The 16,630-nt window shown below is 41.9% G+C and overlaps 1 protein-coding gene across 1 annotated transcript in view; it reads left to right on the top strand.

Moving 5' to 3' along the window:
* The first annotated feature begins 5,473 nt into the window (after positions 1 to 5,473).
* TM4SF20 (transmembrane 4 L six family member 20) overlaps positions 5,474 to 16,630 on the top strand; it is a 15,702-nt gene continuing 4,545 nt past the window's right edge. Inside the window, exons 1-2 of the mRNA XM_011951940.1 lie at positions 5,474 to 5,697; positions 13,798 to 13,863. Of these exons, the coding sequence (XP_011807330.1) occupies positions 5,515 to 5,697; positions 13,798 to 13,863 (249 nt within the window). The 5' untranslated portion in view covers positions 5,474 to 5,514. The remainder of the gene's footprint in view (positions 5,698 to 13,797; positions 13,864 to 16,630) is intronic.

The following is a 16,630-nucleotide window of genomic DNA, read 5'->3' as shown; positions in this document are numbered from 1 at the left end:
GCAATGTTACCGGGTCCAGATAGTGTCATACAAGTTAATAACCAGTTACAGAGGCAGCTGTAGTCAGCTGGGCACCCACCACTCCTCCCGGCTAATTTTTGTATTAGCTGGGCGTAGTGGCAGGTACCTGTAATCCCAGCTACTCGGGAGGCTGAGGCAGGAGAATCGCTTGAGCCCAGGAGGTGGAGGTAAATTGAGTGTTGTAGCATTCAATCACTAACCCGGGGTGTGCAGAGTGGTGACGACAACAGAGGCAATGGTTCCTTGGTTCCTCGACTGCAGCCATAGTGGGGTGTTCTTGAACTTAATCATTCCAGAAGTGGCTTCTTGATGTCCCCGCCTTTTTTTTTTTTTTTTTTTTTTTTTAACAGAGTCTCACTCTTATTGCCCAGACTGGAGTGCAGAGTGGCATGATCTCGGCTCACTGAAACCTCCGCCTCCCAGGTTCAAGTGACTCTCCTGCCTCAGCCTCCCAAGTAGCTGAGATTACAGGCGTCTGCCACCACGCCTGGCCAATTGTTGTATTTTTAGTAGAGATGGGGTTTCACTATGTTGGCCAGGCTGGTCTCAAACTCCTAACCTCATGATCCACCCACCTCAGCCTCCCAAAAATGCTGGGATTACAGGCGTGAGCCGCCGTGCCCAGCCTTCCCTGCCTTTTTGGCTACTGCAGAGACAGTGGCATCTTCCAGGGCCAGTTCAGCAGTCATGACCTGGAAGCATTTCTGCAGATAAGTCTAGAGCCTGCTTTCCTAGCCCTTCCAGCAATTTTGTACACATGATTCTCCCACGACATCTCTTCCCAATTCCATAGCTAGAATTTCAGTTTTCTGCAACTAACTGACACTAGTCTATGAAACGCCCTTCTATCTTTTTATACCAAATTCTAGCCACGCTCCAAAGCTGTGCAGAATCCTGGCTCCCAGCCCTTCTTGATGGAATCTTCCTTTTTCTGAACTCCGAGGCTTTCGCTGTTTTGGCATGCCATGTGACAAGTTATTTGCATACTTTTCTATCCTTGGTTTTAGCAACTTTTAGTTTTAGCTCTTTTGGTTGCAGAAAAATAGAAACCCACTAAAAACAATATAAAAGGATAATAATATAAGAGCATCTCACAGAAAACAGAGTCTGCAGTCAGTTTTCATAGGGTAGAAAGTAAGATGTAAAATGCCATTGAGAAACCAAGCAGTCACCTTTTCGCTGCCACCCTCTAAAGCTGTGTGGTCTCCTACCTCCTCTTCCTGCATATTTCTCCTCTCTGTCTCTCCTCCTCCTTCTTTTTGTACAGATTGGTTTCTCTGTCTCTCCCAGCAGAGTTCATGAATTCATTGTATTGTATTGTATTTGTATTATTTTTATTTATTTTTCTTTGTCTAGAGAAGGCTCTCAGTCTGTTGTTCAGGCTGGAGTGCAGTGGCATGATCATAGCTCACTACAACCTCCAACTTCTGGGCTCAAGCGATCCTTCCACCTCAGCCTCTTGAGTAGGTGGGAATTTAGGTGTATGCCACCATACCTGGCTAAATATTTTTGTGGACATGGGGTCTCCAGGCTGGTCTCAAATTCCTCACCTCAGATGATTCTCTCACCTCAGCCTCCCAAATCACTGCCATTACAGGCATAAGCCACCGTGCCTGGCCATTATTTTTATTTTTTGTAGGGATGGGGTCTTGCTATGTTGCCCCAGCTGGTCTTGAACTCCTGGCCTCAAGCACTCCTCCCACCTCAGCCTCCCAAGTAGCTGGGATTATAGGTGTGAGCCACCATGCCTGGTTAAGCTCATGAATTTAAATATGGTAGAGACTTCTAGTTGCCTACCCAGTACCCTTGGTCTCGTTCTTCTCCCCAGTTTTAACTGGGCACAGATCACTTGGAATAAATACTACCTTTCCCATGCTGCTACATGGCTATATTCTAGGCAATGAGATGGCTCTTTAAAAGAAAGAGAGTGAGACTTTCTCCTCCTTTATCCTTCTTGTTTTATATTTTTTCTTCTTCTCTTCCTTTATCCTTCTGAGTGGAGAGCGGATATAATCGTTGGAGCTATGGTTGCCACATTTTGAACATGAGAATAAAGAGATCAAAGAGACGGTGGATCCATGCACTGAAAGGATCTCTGAGGAAGTGGAGCTCCCACTCCAACTCTTGAGTGCTGTGTTAGTCTGTTCCCATGCTGCTAATAAAGACATACCTGAGACTGGGTAATTTGTAAAGGAAAGAGGTTTAATCGACTCACAGTTCAGCATGGCTGGGGAGGCCTCAGGAAACTTTCAATCATGGTGGAAGAGGAAGCAAACACATTCTTCTTCACATGGCAGCAGCAAGGAGAAGAATGAGCAAAAGGGGGAAAGCCCCTTAAAAAAACCATCAGATCTCGTGAGAACTCACTCACTACCAGGAGAACAGCAGCATGAGGGTAACCAGCCCCAATCAATTACCTCCCACCAGGTCCCTCCCATGACACGTAGGGATCATGGGAACTAAAATTCAAGATGAAATTTGGGTGGGGACACGGCCAGACCACATCAAGTACTTACCTCCCGACTTTGTGAATAACTTTCTATCTTAAGTCATTTTTATTTTAAATTTCTTTTTGTGTGCAGCTAAGCTTAATTTTAACGAATACACATGCTCTCCCATTTCATTCATACTAGGGAATAAGTTGTTTCTCTTGGTTTCAATTCCAAGCTCCGAGAGGGATTGGAAGAGATTAGCTTCTGTATCTACTGGTATTCCAATCAACAATGACCAGGGGAGCAAAATTCCATAACACAAATGGGATACAGAGGATCTATGCATGTAAGTTATGGGGGGGGTTGTTTTTACAGAAACAGGTATGTGTGTTGGGCAGATACTAAAATGTTGTCATCATTCTCCTCTTCAGTTATCAGCTAATTCTCTTTTCAGCTTTATGCTGAAATATCTTCCCCTTCATAACATACAGATTAAATTTCTACATTTTTTACAGAATTCTTCAGATACTTCCTTTTAGCTACAAATGTAAGGAGTTCCAAACCCAAGTGGAAATGTTATGCCCACTAGCAAAAGCATGCAACTTACTCAGTTTTGGTCAAATGGCAAAGACTCTGGACGTCAGACACTTGATTCTCATAGTCAGGTGGAGTCCAAATGATCCAGTTCCCTACATATAAAATGATTACCGAAACAGTTCTTCAATTCAACAGCTTATGAAGACAGCAAAAAGATTTGAAATGGCACAACCCACATTCTGAGATAAGTAACTACCACCTCCCACTCATTCAAGTCAGTAATAAATATATAATTTGTTTATTATAATATATAGTTATAGAATGATATAATTTATATGACTTAGTGGGAGGGTACATTTTAGTTGTTAATTTTTATAAAATAAAAAATATATATTTTTAGAATATTATATAATTGTAGTAGAAATCTCAACCATGCAGAATTACATAAACCATACAATGGAAGTGTCTTCTGTCTCTAACCCAGTTGTATTCTTTCAGTTATTCTCAGTGTTTTGCGTGTTGTGTTGATAGGTGGGTGTTTTTTGTTTTTGTTTTGAGATGGAGCCTCACTCTGTTGCCCAGGCTGGAGTTCAGTGGTGCAATCTCAGCTCACTGCAACCACTGCCTTCTGGGTTCAAGCGATTCTCCTGCCTCAGTCTCCCGAGTAGCTAGGATTACAGGCACCTGCCACCATGCCCAGCTAATTTTTTTGTATTTTTAGTAGAGACAGGGTTTCGCCGTATTGGCCAGGCTGGTCTCGAACTCCTGGGCTCAAGTGATCCTCCCACCTCGCCCTCCCAAAGTGCTGGGATTACAGGGGTGAGCCACCATGCCTGGCCCATAGGTGAGTTACTCTTAATCCTTTCATACAAATCCTTTCATACAAAGGATTTCACATTTCACTGGGGTCCAGTAACTGGATCCCAGTCTGGAGCTAATGTTTTGGTGTCCATTACCAGGCATGCCCCTTGTACCAGGCTGTGTGCCCCCTGCTGCTGCAGAGTGGAGCGCTGCTCCCTAAGCCTACTACGCCCGAGCTTTTGGCCCACACTGACTGCACCGCTGCATGCACTGTCTCACCATTCCCAACAGCACTCACTGAATCTATGCTCTGGGCTGAGCGGGGGATTACACAGAAGCAGAAGGAAGGCATTGTAGAGATTAGAACTGCCTAACATCCCAATCTTTTCTCCTAGACATATTGGCTTGTATTTCCACCAACTTGAACTCATGCATAACTGAGTGACTTTTTTGGCCAATGAAATGTGAACAGAAGTGATGTGGGTCTCTTCTGGGCAGAAACATATAGATCCAGTATGCGGCTCACCACATTTTTGTACCCTGCCCCTGTAACTGTGGAAGCCTGGATCAAGATGCTGCCTCTGCCAGTCTAGGTCTTTCAGGAACTACCATGAGCACGGACCCCATTTAGATCAGGATAGTGAGTTAGCATAAGCAAGAACTTTTGTATTGTTTTTGTTTTTTGAGACGGAGTCGCCCAGGCTGGAGTGCAGTCTTGGCTCATGGCAACCTCCACCTCCCAGATTTGAGTGATTCTCCTGCCTCAGCCTCCCAAGTAGCTGGGATCACAGGTGTGTGCCACCACGCTTGGCTACTTTTTGTTTTTTTAGTGCAGATGGGGGTTTTGCCATGTTGGCCAGACTGGCCTCCAACTTTTGACTTCGGGTGATCCTCTTGTCTTGGCCTCCCAAAGTGCTGGGATTACAGGCGTGAGCCACTGCAGTTGGCCAGAAATTTTGTATTTTAAAGCCTATGCCAACTGATAGTCTTTTCTTGAGGAGCTCACAAGCTAGCAGAGAGGCAATGTGGAACCACAGTCTGGAGATGTAGTACTGTACATGGCCAAGTAAGTGTTCAAAGGCTTAAATAAAATATGATAACCTCCTCATCCAATCTCTCTCCTATTGCTATCTTTCAGTCTGGTAGCATTCGCCAAAACTCTCACGTCTTAGATGGGCTATCTCCAAATGGATTAGTCTGCAACACTGGAATAATATGACATAAACATTTTATTTTGTGTATGTGAGCATACAGCTTGAAATAAACTCTAATATTTGCAGCAGAAAAAATACTTTTCTCCGCATCTCATATGTGTTCATTTTCTTGTTGAACAATTTCAAAGAAAGAAACTTCCATAGCTGGTAATATCAATAGAACAAGAAAATATAGTTTAGCTGGATATTTCTGCTTTTACTTTTTACAAGCCATACTAATAAAGGAGTATATTAAAGGAGCTTATCGTAAGCCTATCTTCTTGCATAAATTTATCTCATAGATTTTTTTTCCTGCTTTCCTTCCTTCACCCCATCATAATATAGAATTATTTTCTCATTTCCCATCATAGTCGTCATAATAATGTCCTACCCTACTGGACTCTGAACTACTTTCCACTATTCATTTTTTATTAGCGTTAAATTTTAACCAGAATATTGGGATAAAAGGCAACACAGTATCATGCAAGCATAACCACTTTGACAACGTTTCTAACTGAGCTGGGGTGACCATGACCTGCTGCGAGGGATGGACATCCTGCAATGGATTCAGCCTGCTGGTTCTACTGCTGTTAGGAGTAGTTCTCAATGCGATACCTCTAATTGTCAGCTTAATTGAGGAAGACCAATCTTCTCAAAACCCCATCTCTTGCTTTGAGTGGTGGTTCCCAGGAATTATAGGAGCAGGTCTGATGGTGAGTAATAGTCATATGAGTTGATGTGAAGAAGCGCCTGCCTATTTCACCACAATCCTAAAAGCTATCTTTCAGTCTTGCAGTTAACTATGTCTTGGCTAATGATACAATTTGGAGCAGTGGTATGGCATTAACTTATATTGGTCATCAGTGAAGAATGGTAATTTAAATAAAGTACACTATGTGGAATAGGATAGAGAGCTGGGCAAAAAATTAAATAAATTGATAGAAGTTGGCTGGGTTATTATCTCTCACATTTCTGCACAGGTAGGGCTGCTCTTCCAAGCTTTATGGTTAGAATTAGGAACTTTCTGAATTAGTTCCTTCAATTTTCCATTGCTCCATACCAGTCTCTAAGTATTCACAGAAAATGCAATAGGAGCAAGAGGTTGCTTAATAGGAATGAGTAGAAACATTCCCATGTATGATGACTGGCCTGGGTGATGATAATTATGAGCCATGAATGTTGCATTGCCTGTACCTGAAGGGAGTTGGGCTAAGAGACATGGACTTAAAATCCTGGGTCTCTGGTCTCAAGGACTTTTTGACTCAGCTATTATATAGATCCTAGGACATCGAGCTTGTTGAATAGTTTGATGATTGTCACTAGGTCTACCTTTGTTGAAATCTGCAGCAGAGCAGTGCAGTATGGAACTCCTGAATGTAACTGACATGAGTCACCTGAGGCACTTGCAATAGTTAGATTTATGGATTTTCTCCTGAGAATTCTGGTGCAGTAGGCCTGGGCAGGACCCATTTGTATAGGGAAAACTGCTTTCAAATCTGGCAGAATACCTCAGCTATGCTTCTGCCTCCAATATATCACTGCAAGCAAATCATTTATCCTATGGTTTTGTTTCTATATGTGTAAAATGGGGATGTGGATGTTGAAGTTGATAATTCAGCATCCAAGAGGTGTGTTTTTGTTTGTTATGCCACTATGGGGTTTAGTTAGTGCCAGATAAATGAGCATATGTGTGTGTGTGTAAGACAGAGAGAGAGAGAGAGCGCGCAAGCTGCAAGGACTGACATTATCAGTGTTTTAGAGACAATAAAACACGGAGGTGACTTTAGTTTAACTTTTTTTTAACTTTTAAGTTCAGAGGTACATGTGCAGGTTTGTTACACAGGTAAACGTGTGTCTTGGGGGTTTGTTGTACAGATTATTTCATCACCCAGATACTAAGCCTACTACCCATTGTTTATTTTGCCTGATCCTCTCCCTCCTCCCACTCTCCACCCTCTGCCCTCCAACAGGCCCCAGTGTGTGTTGTTCCCTTTTGTGTGCTCATGTGTTCTCATCATTTACCTCCCACTTATGAGTGAGAACATGCGGTTTTTGGTTTTCTGCTCATGCATTAGTTTGTTAAGGATAATGGCCTCCAGCTCCATCCACGTCCCTGCAGAGGACATGATCTTATTCCTTTTTTGTGGCTGTGGAGGTGATTTTTAAAAAATTCAGAACATAGTTTTCTACTTGAATCACTGATTCTTAATTATGATCAGTTACTGCTGCTGATCTTATCCCCAGATTTACAAAAACCCTCTTCCTTTACCATCACAAGGAATCTGTTTCTCTGCTTTAGGTAGAAAGATCTAATTAAAGCAAAAGCTTTTGGAAAGTTTTGGGCTATTTCTTCACACTGCCACGAATGCTCTCTTCCAGGCTGAGAGACAGAAAACACATTGCAACTCAACAGCGTGAAGCAACCAGACATCCGTGTGTCTGTTTTCTCCCCTGTAGAAGGCGTCTCTCTATTTGAGTAGTAGAAGCCTCTTTTGCATTTGCTTACGCCAGAAGCCAGGAGCAGCTGGCTGAGCATAACTTAACGACAGCAATTTCCATGAAGCTCCTAAAAGTTCCCGAGTTAAGACAATCCACTTAGAATAACTCATGCAGCATTAGATATAAATTGGCTCTGCCACAAATCCCATGAGATAAAAAAAAAAAAAGTATTAGCATTAAAGGAGTCTGAGGTGGTGATGACACATACCTACATCTCCTGTATTCTTCATTTTAGGATGGTGGCGGGTGTGGCAGGGAGAGAAGAGACAGAGAAAAACAGACAGAAGGACATAAGTCTTCATTTATTGGCCATCTGCCAAGGGCAATCTACTGGGTTCATTCATTACCTTGTTATCTCATTTAGTCTCTATAATAATGTGTGTATTTATTACCACTTGTATTTTACAGGCCAGCACACAGACAGTCAGTCATGTTAACAAGGTCACCTAATGGATGTGAAACCCAGTTCCAGATACATCTGACTTCAAAACTCTGTTTTTCCACTAGTGCTAGTACCATAGTCCTCAACACCTGTCTCAGGGCTGCCAGAGGTGAAAGACATAATCTATAAATTAATCCATAAAGTTAAGTGACCAGGAAACTGAATCACAGAAAGATTACAGAAACTTGTGGAACAGTTTCAGAGAATCTGACCTTCCTTGTTCTACAGCTAACTTTACTTTATCACCCTCAGCAAGTATTATCGAAGATATCCACATCAGACTATCTCTATTATTCAGTATTACAGAATGTCATTAAAGCATCAGACAACTCTTTGAAAAGTCCAATATGAACTTTATAGACAGAGGCTAAGCCCACAGGCGAACAGGTGGGTGGTAAAAAGGGTTCAGACTACAGGTATATGTTCATGATCCTCAGACAGATACAGAATGTGGAAGAAAGTCTTTTTCAAAGGGACTTATTAATATGTCCTTTACAACATCCATGAAAATACCCACTGGTTCAAAATATTGAGCTTTCAATATACTTGTAACCACACAAAAAAGTTATTAGAGAAGAAATCACTGCCCGTGATAAGCACTTTGGTCATAGTTCTTGAAATCTTTCCAAGATTACTGTAGTGTTTCAAATTAGTATTGTTACCAAAAATGGGATTTTGCAGGAAGTAGATAATTATACAAACTATGGAATTCATTATTGATTACATCATGAAATATATTCATTTTATGGCTTCACGACTTACTTAAAACGGAGGTGAACTTTTCATCTTCTAAAACCATGACTAAGTAAAAATGTGATGTACTTAACTTTAAATGGAAAAACCGATACAAATGTTATTTGTCTGAGTATTTTTAAAAAGACCTCAAAATGTTTTCTTGAAAACATATAAACAGAAAGGCCATTTTATTTTATTTAAGGTTAATTGTGAGCCTGATCTTAATCATGCTTATTCATTGAGTTCACTTATTTGATAAGAGCAACTCATCAAAGTCAGTTATTAAAGTCTTAATAGAGAACAAATTGTTGAAAGTTGGCTGGGCGCAGCGGCTCATGTCTGTAATCCCAGCACTTTGGGAGGCTGAGGCGGGCAGATCACGAGGTCAGCAGACCAAGATCATCCTGGCTAACATGGTGAAACCCCATCTCTACTAAAAATACAAAAAATTAGCCAGGCGTGGTGGCGGGCACCTGTAGTCTCAGCTACTCGGGAGGCTAAGGCAGGGGAATGGCGTGAACCCGGGATGTGGAGCGTGCAGTGAGCTGAGATCACGCCACTGCACTCCAGCCTGGGCAACAGAGCGAGACTCCATCTCAAAAAAAAAAAAAAAAGTTGTTGAAAGTTAAACAGATGAGAAGATTTTACGCATGACAAACATTTGTAAAATATACTTTTGTGGGTTTTTTTTTTTTTTTTGGTCATTGTTTTTGAGACAAAGTCATGCTCTGTCACCCAGGCTAGAATGCAGTGCTGTGAGCACAGCTCACTGCAGCCTCAACCTCCTGGGATCAAGTGATCCTCCCCCTTCAGCCTCCTAAGTAGCTGGGACTATAGGCATGCACCATGATGCCCAGCTTATCTTAAAAACCTTTTTTGGCCAGGTGTGCTGGCTTATGCCTGTAATCCCAGCACCTTGAGACGCTGAGGTGGATCACCTGAGGTCAGGAGTTCGAGACCAGCCTGGCCAACATAGAGAAACCCATTTCTACCAAAAAATACAAAAATTAGCCGGGCATGGTGGTGCATGCCTCTAATCCCAGCTACTCGGGAAGCTGAGGCAGGAGAATCACTTGAATCCGGAGGTGGAAGTTGCAGAGAGCCAAGATTGTGCCACTGCATTCCAGTCTAGGTGACAGAGCGAGACTCTGTCTCAATTTTTTTTTTTTTTTTTTTGTAGATAGGGTCTCACTATATTGCCCAGGTTGGGGTCACACTCCTGGGTTCAAGCAATCCTTCTGTCTTGGCCTCCCAAAGTGCCAGAATTAAAGGCATGAGCCACCATGACTGGCTGAAAAATATAGTTTTGATATTCGTAATGAGCTATGACTTTGTGTGTTACTTTCATGTTCAATTTCTTAGAGGACTCCCAAAAATCTGAATTTCATCACAGAATTTTTAATAGTCTAAAGTTTTTTTGTACTTCATTTGTAAAATCATACTTCTAAAACTAAATACAATTATGGGTTTCTGTAAGAAAAAATGAACAATATTACTTTTCTTTTTAAAAACAAAAGACTAGCAAGACATTTAATTTTACAAAAACTCAGGCATTCAAAATATGCTTAGGAAATGAAAAAGCGTGTTCTCATAATTATTCATTTTGGCAGGAGATTATCTGGTAAATTTATATATAATTCAGACATACACACACACCATTCACAGTTTTAGCGTCTGTCCTCTAAAGAACCCCTCCAATTTCCAGAGCTCTGAATGGGAAAGCGGTTGAAACCACAGTGAGTTGTCAAATTACCAGTAACAGCATTACAAAGATGTGTTAACACGCCTTGAAGTCAGTGGGGTGGGGACTAATACACTGTAAGCAATTGTCCCTTTACAAAACCCCTTTGTAAGCGAATCATGAAAGTAAATATTTAGCAACTCTGAAATAAACTTATCTTCATGAAAGTTAGCAGAGTTCAGTTTGCATCAACAAGGAAAACAGAACAATTTATCTATTTAAGTTGCAATGTCAATCCACTTTTTTTTTTTTTTTTTTTAAGACAGGGTCTCGCTTTGTCATCCTAGCTAGGCTGGAGTACACTGGCACTTTCTTTTGAAAGAATCATTATTTTTCTAAATCTGTGGCTGGCAAACTATAAATATTCATTGAATATTTTAGGTTTACAAACTAGCCTCTTCCACACAATTTTTTTTTTTTTTTGAGATGGAGTCTGGCTCTGTCACCAGGCTGGAGTGCAGTGGTGCGATCTTGGCTCACTGCAACCTCTGTCTCCCGGCTTGAAGGCTGCCTCAGGCTCCCGGGTAGCTGGGACTACAGGCACGCGCCACCAAGCCCGGCTAATTTTTTGTATTTTAGTAGAGACAGGGTTTCACCATGTTGGCCAGGCTGGTCTCAAACTCCTGACTTCAGATCTGCCCGCTTCAGCTTCCCAAAGTGCTGGGATTACAGGAATGAGCCACTGCGCCTGACCTCTTCCACACAATTTAACTCAACTGTTGGTGCACAAAAGTAGCCATAGGCAGTATGTAAATAAATGGATGTGACTGTGTTTCAATAAAACTTTATTTACAAGAAAGAGGTGGTGGGCCATAGTTTACCAATTCCTGTTATAAATGATTTGTCCTGTAAGCTCAAAAGGCAGTATAGCTTATGTGTACAATAAAAGATGTTTAGTGCATGAATACTGACACCTATTTGGGAGCTAGAATTTCTTTTCCCTTTTCTTCTGGGCTTTCAGCTATGCTCCAAGGTGGCTGGGCAGCCGTATACACATGTGGCCTCTAAATAAGAAGTGTGGTGGTGTCCAAGGCAATGTGTAAGCAAGCTTGATAACAATACAAAGTGGCATGGAGGCAATACATCATCAGATGGAGAGTGGTTTGTTAGGAAAGCTGCCTTGTAAAGAGGCATAAACTTTAAACCTGTGCTGAAAGAAGAAAGGCAGATGTGGCCTTGAATAAATGAATCAGAGAGGGAGTAACTGGAAGGACAATGAGATGGGCAAGGGTGAAGGCAGCAAGGAAGATGAGAATGAACAAACTCTAGGTAGGAATGGGGGAGAATGGTAAGACTTGAGTCAGTGTGGAACAGGGATTAAGAGTCCCGGCTGAGTACAGAGGCTCACCTGTAATCTCAACACTTTAGGAGGCCGAGGCAATCACTTGAGCCCAGGAGTTCGAGACCAGCCTGGGCAACATGGCAAAACCCCCATCTCTACAAAAAATGCCCCTCAAAATAAATTAAAAATAATGGGGCACGATGGCATGCACCTGTAGTCCCAACAACTCGGGAGGCTGAGGTAGGAGGATCTCTTGAGCCCCGGATGCTGAGGCTGCAGTGAACCGTGATCATGCCATTGCACTTCAGCCTGGGTGACAGAGTAAGACCCTGTCTCAAAAAAACAAAACAAAAAACCATCTGGGTTCTGCACCCCAAATGACTAGGTTTTTTTTGTTGTTGTTTTGAGACGGAGTCCTGCTCTGTCGCCAGGTTGGAGTGCAATGGCATGATCTCGGCTCACTGCAACCTCTGTCTCCCAGGTTCAAGTGATTCTCCTGCCTCAGCCTCCTGAGTAGCTGGGGCTACAGGTGTGCACCACCAGGCCCAACTAATTTTTGTATTTTTAGTAGAGATGGGGTTTTCTCATGTTGGCCAGGATGGTCTCGATCTCCTGACCTCGTGATCCACCCACCTTGGCCTCCCGAAGTGCTAGGATTACAGACATGAGCCACCACGCCCGGCCAAATGACTAGTTTTGAATCCCAACCCTTCTACTAAGAAAGTAGAAGGACAATTTGAGTCGTTTGTCTAAGAAAGACAAATTACTCAAACTTTCTATGCTGCAGTCTTCTCATTGGTAAAATGGGAATAATAATAGCACCTGTAGTACCTCATAGGATTATGATGAGGATGGAATAAACTAAGGCATGTAAAGCGCCTGTAACAGTGCCTGGCATGTAGTCAGAGCTCGGGAAAATGTTAGAGAATGGGAGTAGAAGGAGAGAGAAAAACCGCTCAAGGGCAGCTGTGCTGAGATGGCAAAAAACCGATGCCTAAAATTTCTCAAGTGGAAGGAAATAATTTACATTCCACCCTTCAATGATACAAAACTCCTTCCAGTAAGAATTTCTAGTCATAGCTGCTGCCTAGATATGACTAAAAATTGCAACCCAAGTCCTGAGAATATGGTGTTCTTTCTTACAGCTTTCCTTGGCAACATGTATTTCCCTGAAGACAGAATGCGATCTATAGATTTCTGAGCATCAGTGTATAAAGTGAGATCATCACATATCATGGATAGAGGAAGAGAAAGGAGAACGTGGAACCAAAAATAATTCTCAAATATAAGTTTGGGGAAACCAGCAAGATAGCTGGGATCTTGGGAAAAGAAAGGCTAGTGGGAGTGGGTGGTGACAGAATGATTTGTTCCCAACTGCCAGGCAAACAAAACCTCAACTTCTTTTCTGCAGGTTTGCCAGAATAATTCATACAATTTCTTGAAAATTGGGTCAGGTGTGATAGCTCACACCTTTAGTCCAAGCACTTTAGGGGCACAAGGCAGGAAGTTTTCTTGAGGCCAGGAGTTCAGGACCAGTCTGGGCAACAGAGTGAGATCTTGCCTCTACAAAAATAGTTTAAAAATTAGCCAGGTGTGGTGGCCTATACCTGTGGTTCTAGCTACTCAGGAGGCTAAGGCAGGAGGATTATTTGAGCTCAGAAGTTTAAGGCTACAGTGAGCTATGCTCGTATCACTGCACTCCAGCCTGGGTAACAGAATGAGGCCCCTACTCTTTAAACAAACAAACAACTAACAGAGTTTGGATGATGCAGCCAATTCTTTCAGAAACATTTCTTCCAAAAATAATATATAAATAAGTCATCCTAATCTATTCAAAATCTAGTTCTCTGCAGATGACTCAGAGTGAACTAAGAATGTAGATAGAAGACTTCAAAACTGCTGTCTTAAATTCCCCCGTTCCTGCCACCACTTTTAATCTTTCTGGTTGAAACTGGGATGACAAGGTTCACAAAACCACGGATATTGCCAAATTCCCTTTTTGTTCTTTGAGGCTTGATTTCCCATAACTGGTGGTAAACGGAAGGTGAAGATTACTATTTTTTCTTCCGATGAGAAGTAATAATACTCATCTTTCCTGTTGATGTCATTTCCAGGCCATTCCAGCAACAACAATGTCCTTGACAGCAAGAAAAAGAGCATGCTGCAACAACAGAACTGGAGTAAGTATGGAGCAGTCGGCACGGAAGCAGAAGTGCATAAACAGTTACTGCTATCTAAGCAAAGCCACACTGAGTCGCTTACATCCACCGAATCACAGTGGGGCTCCATTGACAGAACCACAGCCTTAGAAACATGCTATTTTTATTTATTTATTTAGAGACAGGGTCTCGTTCTGTTGCCGAGACTGGAGTGCAGTGGTGCAATATCGGTTCACTGCAACCTCTGTCTCCCGGGATCAAGCAATTCTCCTGCCTCAACCTCCTGAATAGCTGGGACTATGGGTGCGCACCACCAGCTAATTTTTGTATTTTTAGTAGAGATGTGGTTTCAACATGTTGGTCAGGCTGGTCTCAAACTCCTGACGTCAAGTGATCTGCCCACCTCAGCCTACCAAAGTGCTGGGATTACAGGTTTGAGCCACTGCGCCTGGCCTGAAACATGCTATTTAGGATGATGATATAGAAATAGAAAAAGTGAGAAGGGTTTTTTTGTCCCACCAACAGAGTCGGCCTTCTGCCCCTTCCTCAGTCTTCGGTGGATTGTCCTTTCCTCAATCTAAAGGTTTTCAAAGAAAGGAGATTTATAAGTCACACCCACAGCTGCAATCAGTTTCATAATACTCAGGTGTGATATTTTTGTGGCGTATATAAAATACTCAGGGGAAATGTACTCAGTTCTCTCATGCAATGACAGACTGGTTTGCTGGGATTAGAATGACAACTGCCCTTATCCAGTTAAATCAAAGGAGCTGCCAGGTTTTCTTCCCCCAAAGCATTTAATACCTACCCACTATGTATAAAGTCGTAATGAAGTTAAAAGTAAATTAAGATTCATTAACCTGAGTGTCACTCTGCTCAGAACACCTTCAGATATGCTCTCACAAAACCCTTAAGTAGGAAAAAGTAAGATGTGTGTTTTATTCATGAAGGAACAGATGCTCAGAGAAAGTAAATAATTTGCCAGTGTAGCACACTAGTAAGTGGATTGTTATCCAAAACCACTGGAGCACCCCACAATTCACAATCTTTATGCCCTGAACATGGCTATTAAGCAACACAAGGGCTCTCATAGTTCCCTGTGGAAGAGGTAGATTGAAAGCAAGCAGTCACAGTAAATCTGCTTGGCTGAGCTTGAGCTTTCAAAGCAATGGTTCTCAGATGGATGGGAACATTAGGTCGGGCACGGTGGCTCACAGCACTTTGGGAGGCTGAGGTGGGAGGATCACTTGAGGTCAGGAATTTGAGACCAGCCTGGCCAACATGGTGAAACCCCGTCTCTACTATAAATACAAAAATTAGCTGGGTGTGGTGGCCCATGCCTATAATCCCAGATACTCAGGAGGCTGACGCAAGAGAATCGCTTGAACCCAGGAGGCCAAGGTTGCAGTGAGCCAAGATTGCACCATTGCACTTCAGCCTGGGCAACAGATGAGTAAGACTCTGTAAAAAAAAAAAAAAAAAAAAAGACAGGGATGGGGATGTTAGAATCATCTAAAGATATTTAAAAAATACCAATGCCTGGGTGGCCCCCAGAGATTCTGCATCAGTATTTTTCAAAAGCACTCAAGATAATTCAGCCAGGGGTTAGAACCACTGCTTAAAAAAAAAAAAGCCAGATATTTCTATCCATAATGGAAGACTCATATTTTTAAAAATTACCCTTTTTTCTGACATTTGATATTTATCTAGGATTACAATAATTATGCTAATTAGTTCTAGTCTATTTTTGTTCTGAATACATTTTAGGTATTCAATAAACACTAATTTTCAGTTTCCCTTCCCTGTCACTTTTCTTTGTAAATGATAACAATTTGGAATTTGACTTTGTATCTTTTCTATATGGTGCTCACAACATTCTCGACATCCTGAGACATTTCTGAATTCCTGAAATCAAAAATACCAAAACACTTACCTAGGCTTTTCCTATGGGTGTATCCTCTAAGAACTGGTGTTTAAGTCCCACCTGGTGTCTTTGAAGCCTAGATAAGACCAAAACATGAGACAAGTGGCAGAGGCTACATCTTGGGAGGAAGGGAAAGGGTTGACCAAGGCTTCTCCCCTGTTTTAACTGTTCCTTGCTTCTTCCCTTTTTCCAGTTCTTAATTTGGCTTCTGAATACAAAATGGTTTTGCTGAATCATTTCAGTGAATCCCCTTTAGGGGAAATACAGATGCCTGGAATCACTTTCTAAAGCCAGGCCTTTTGTCAAGTGATGAGAACTCAGAGATAACACGACCAGGCGCGGTGGCTCACGCCTGTAATCCCAGCACTTTGGGTGGCTGAGGAGGGCGGATCACTTGAGGTCAGGAGTTTGACACCAGCCTGGCCAACATGGTGAAACCCTGTCTCTACTAAAACTACAAAAAAATAAAATAAAAATAAAAATTAGCCAGGTATGGTGGTGGGCACCTGTAATCCCAGCTACTTGGGAGGCTGAGGCAGGAGAATTTCTTGAACCCGGGAGGCAGAGGTTACAGTGAGCCCAGAGAGTGCCATTGCACTCTAGCCTGGGAAACAAAGAAAGGCTCCATCTCAAAAAATATATATAATTATGTATATATAATATACATTATATATATAATTTTGCCTAGTATATATATACTTATATATAAATATATATGTTTATATTTATCATCTAGTGGATAAAAGCCAGAGATGCTGCTAAACATCATACAATGCACAGGACAGCTGACAAAAAATGTCAACATGCAACTTATATTTTATTAAAGGCGATCCTTTATTTCTATATTTATTTTATAAATATATA

The sequence above is a fragment of the Colobus angolensis genome, unplaced genomic scaffold (genome assembly GCF_000951035.1).
Source record: "Colobus angolensis palliatus isolate OR3802 unplaced genomic scaffold, Cang.pa_1.0 Scaffold33, whole genome shotgun sequence".
Classification (NCBI taxonomy): domain Eukaryota; kingdom Metazoa; phylum Chordata; class Mammalia; order Primates; family Cercopithecidae; genus Colobus; species Colobus angolensis.
The sequence above is the reverse complement of the archived record's forward strand: the minus strand, read 5'-3'. Positions and strand labels throughout refer to the sequence as shown.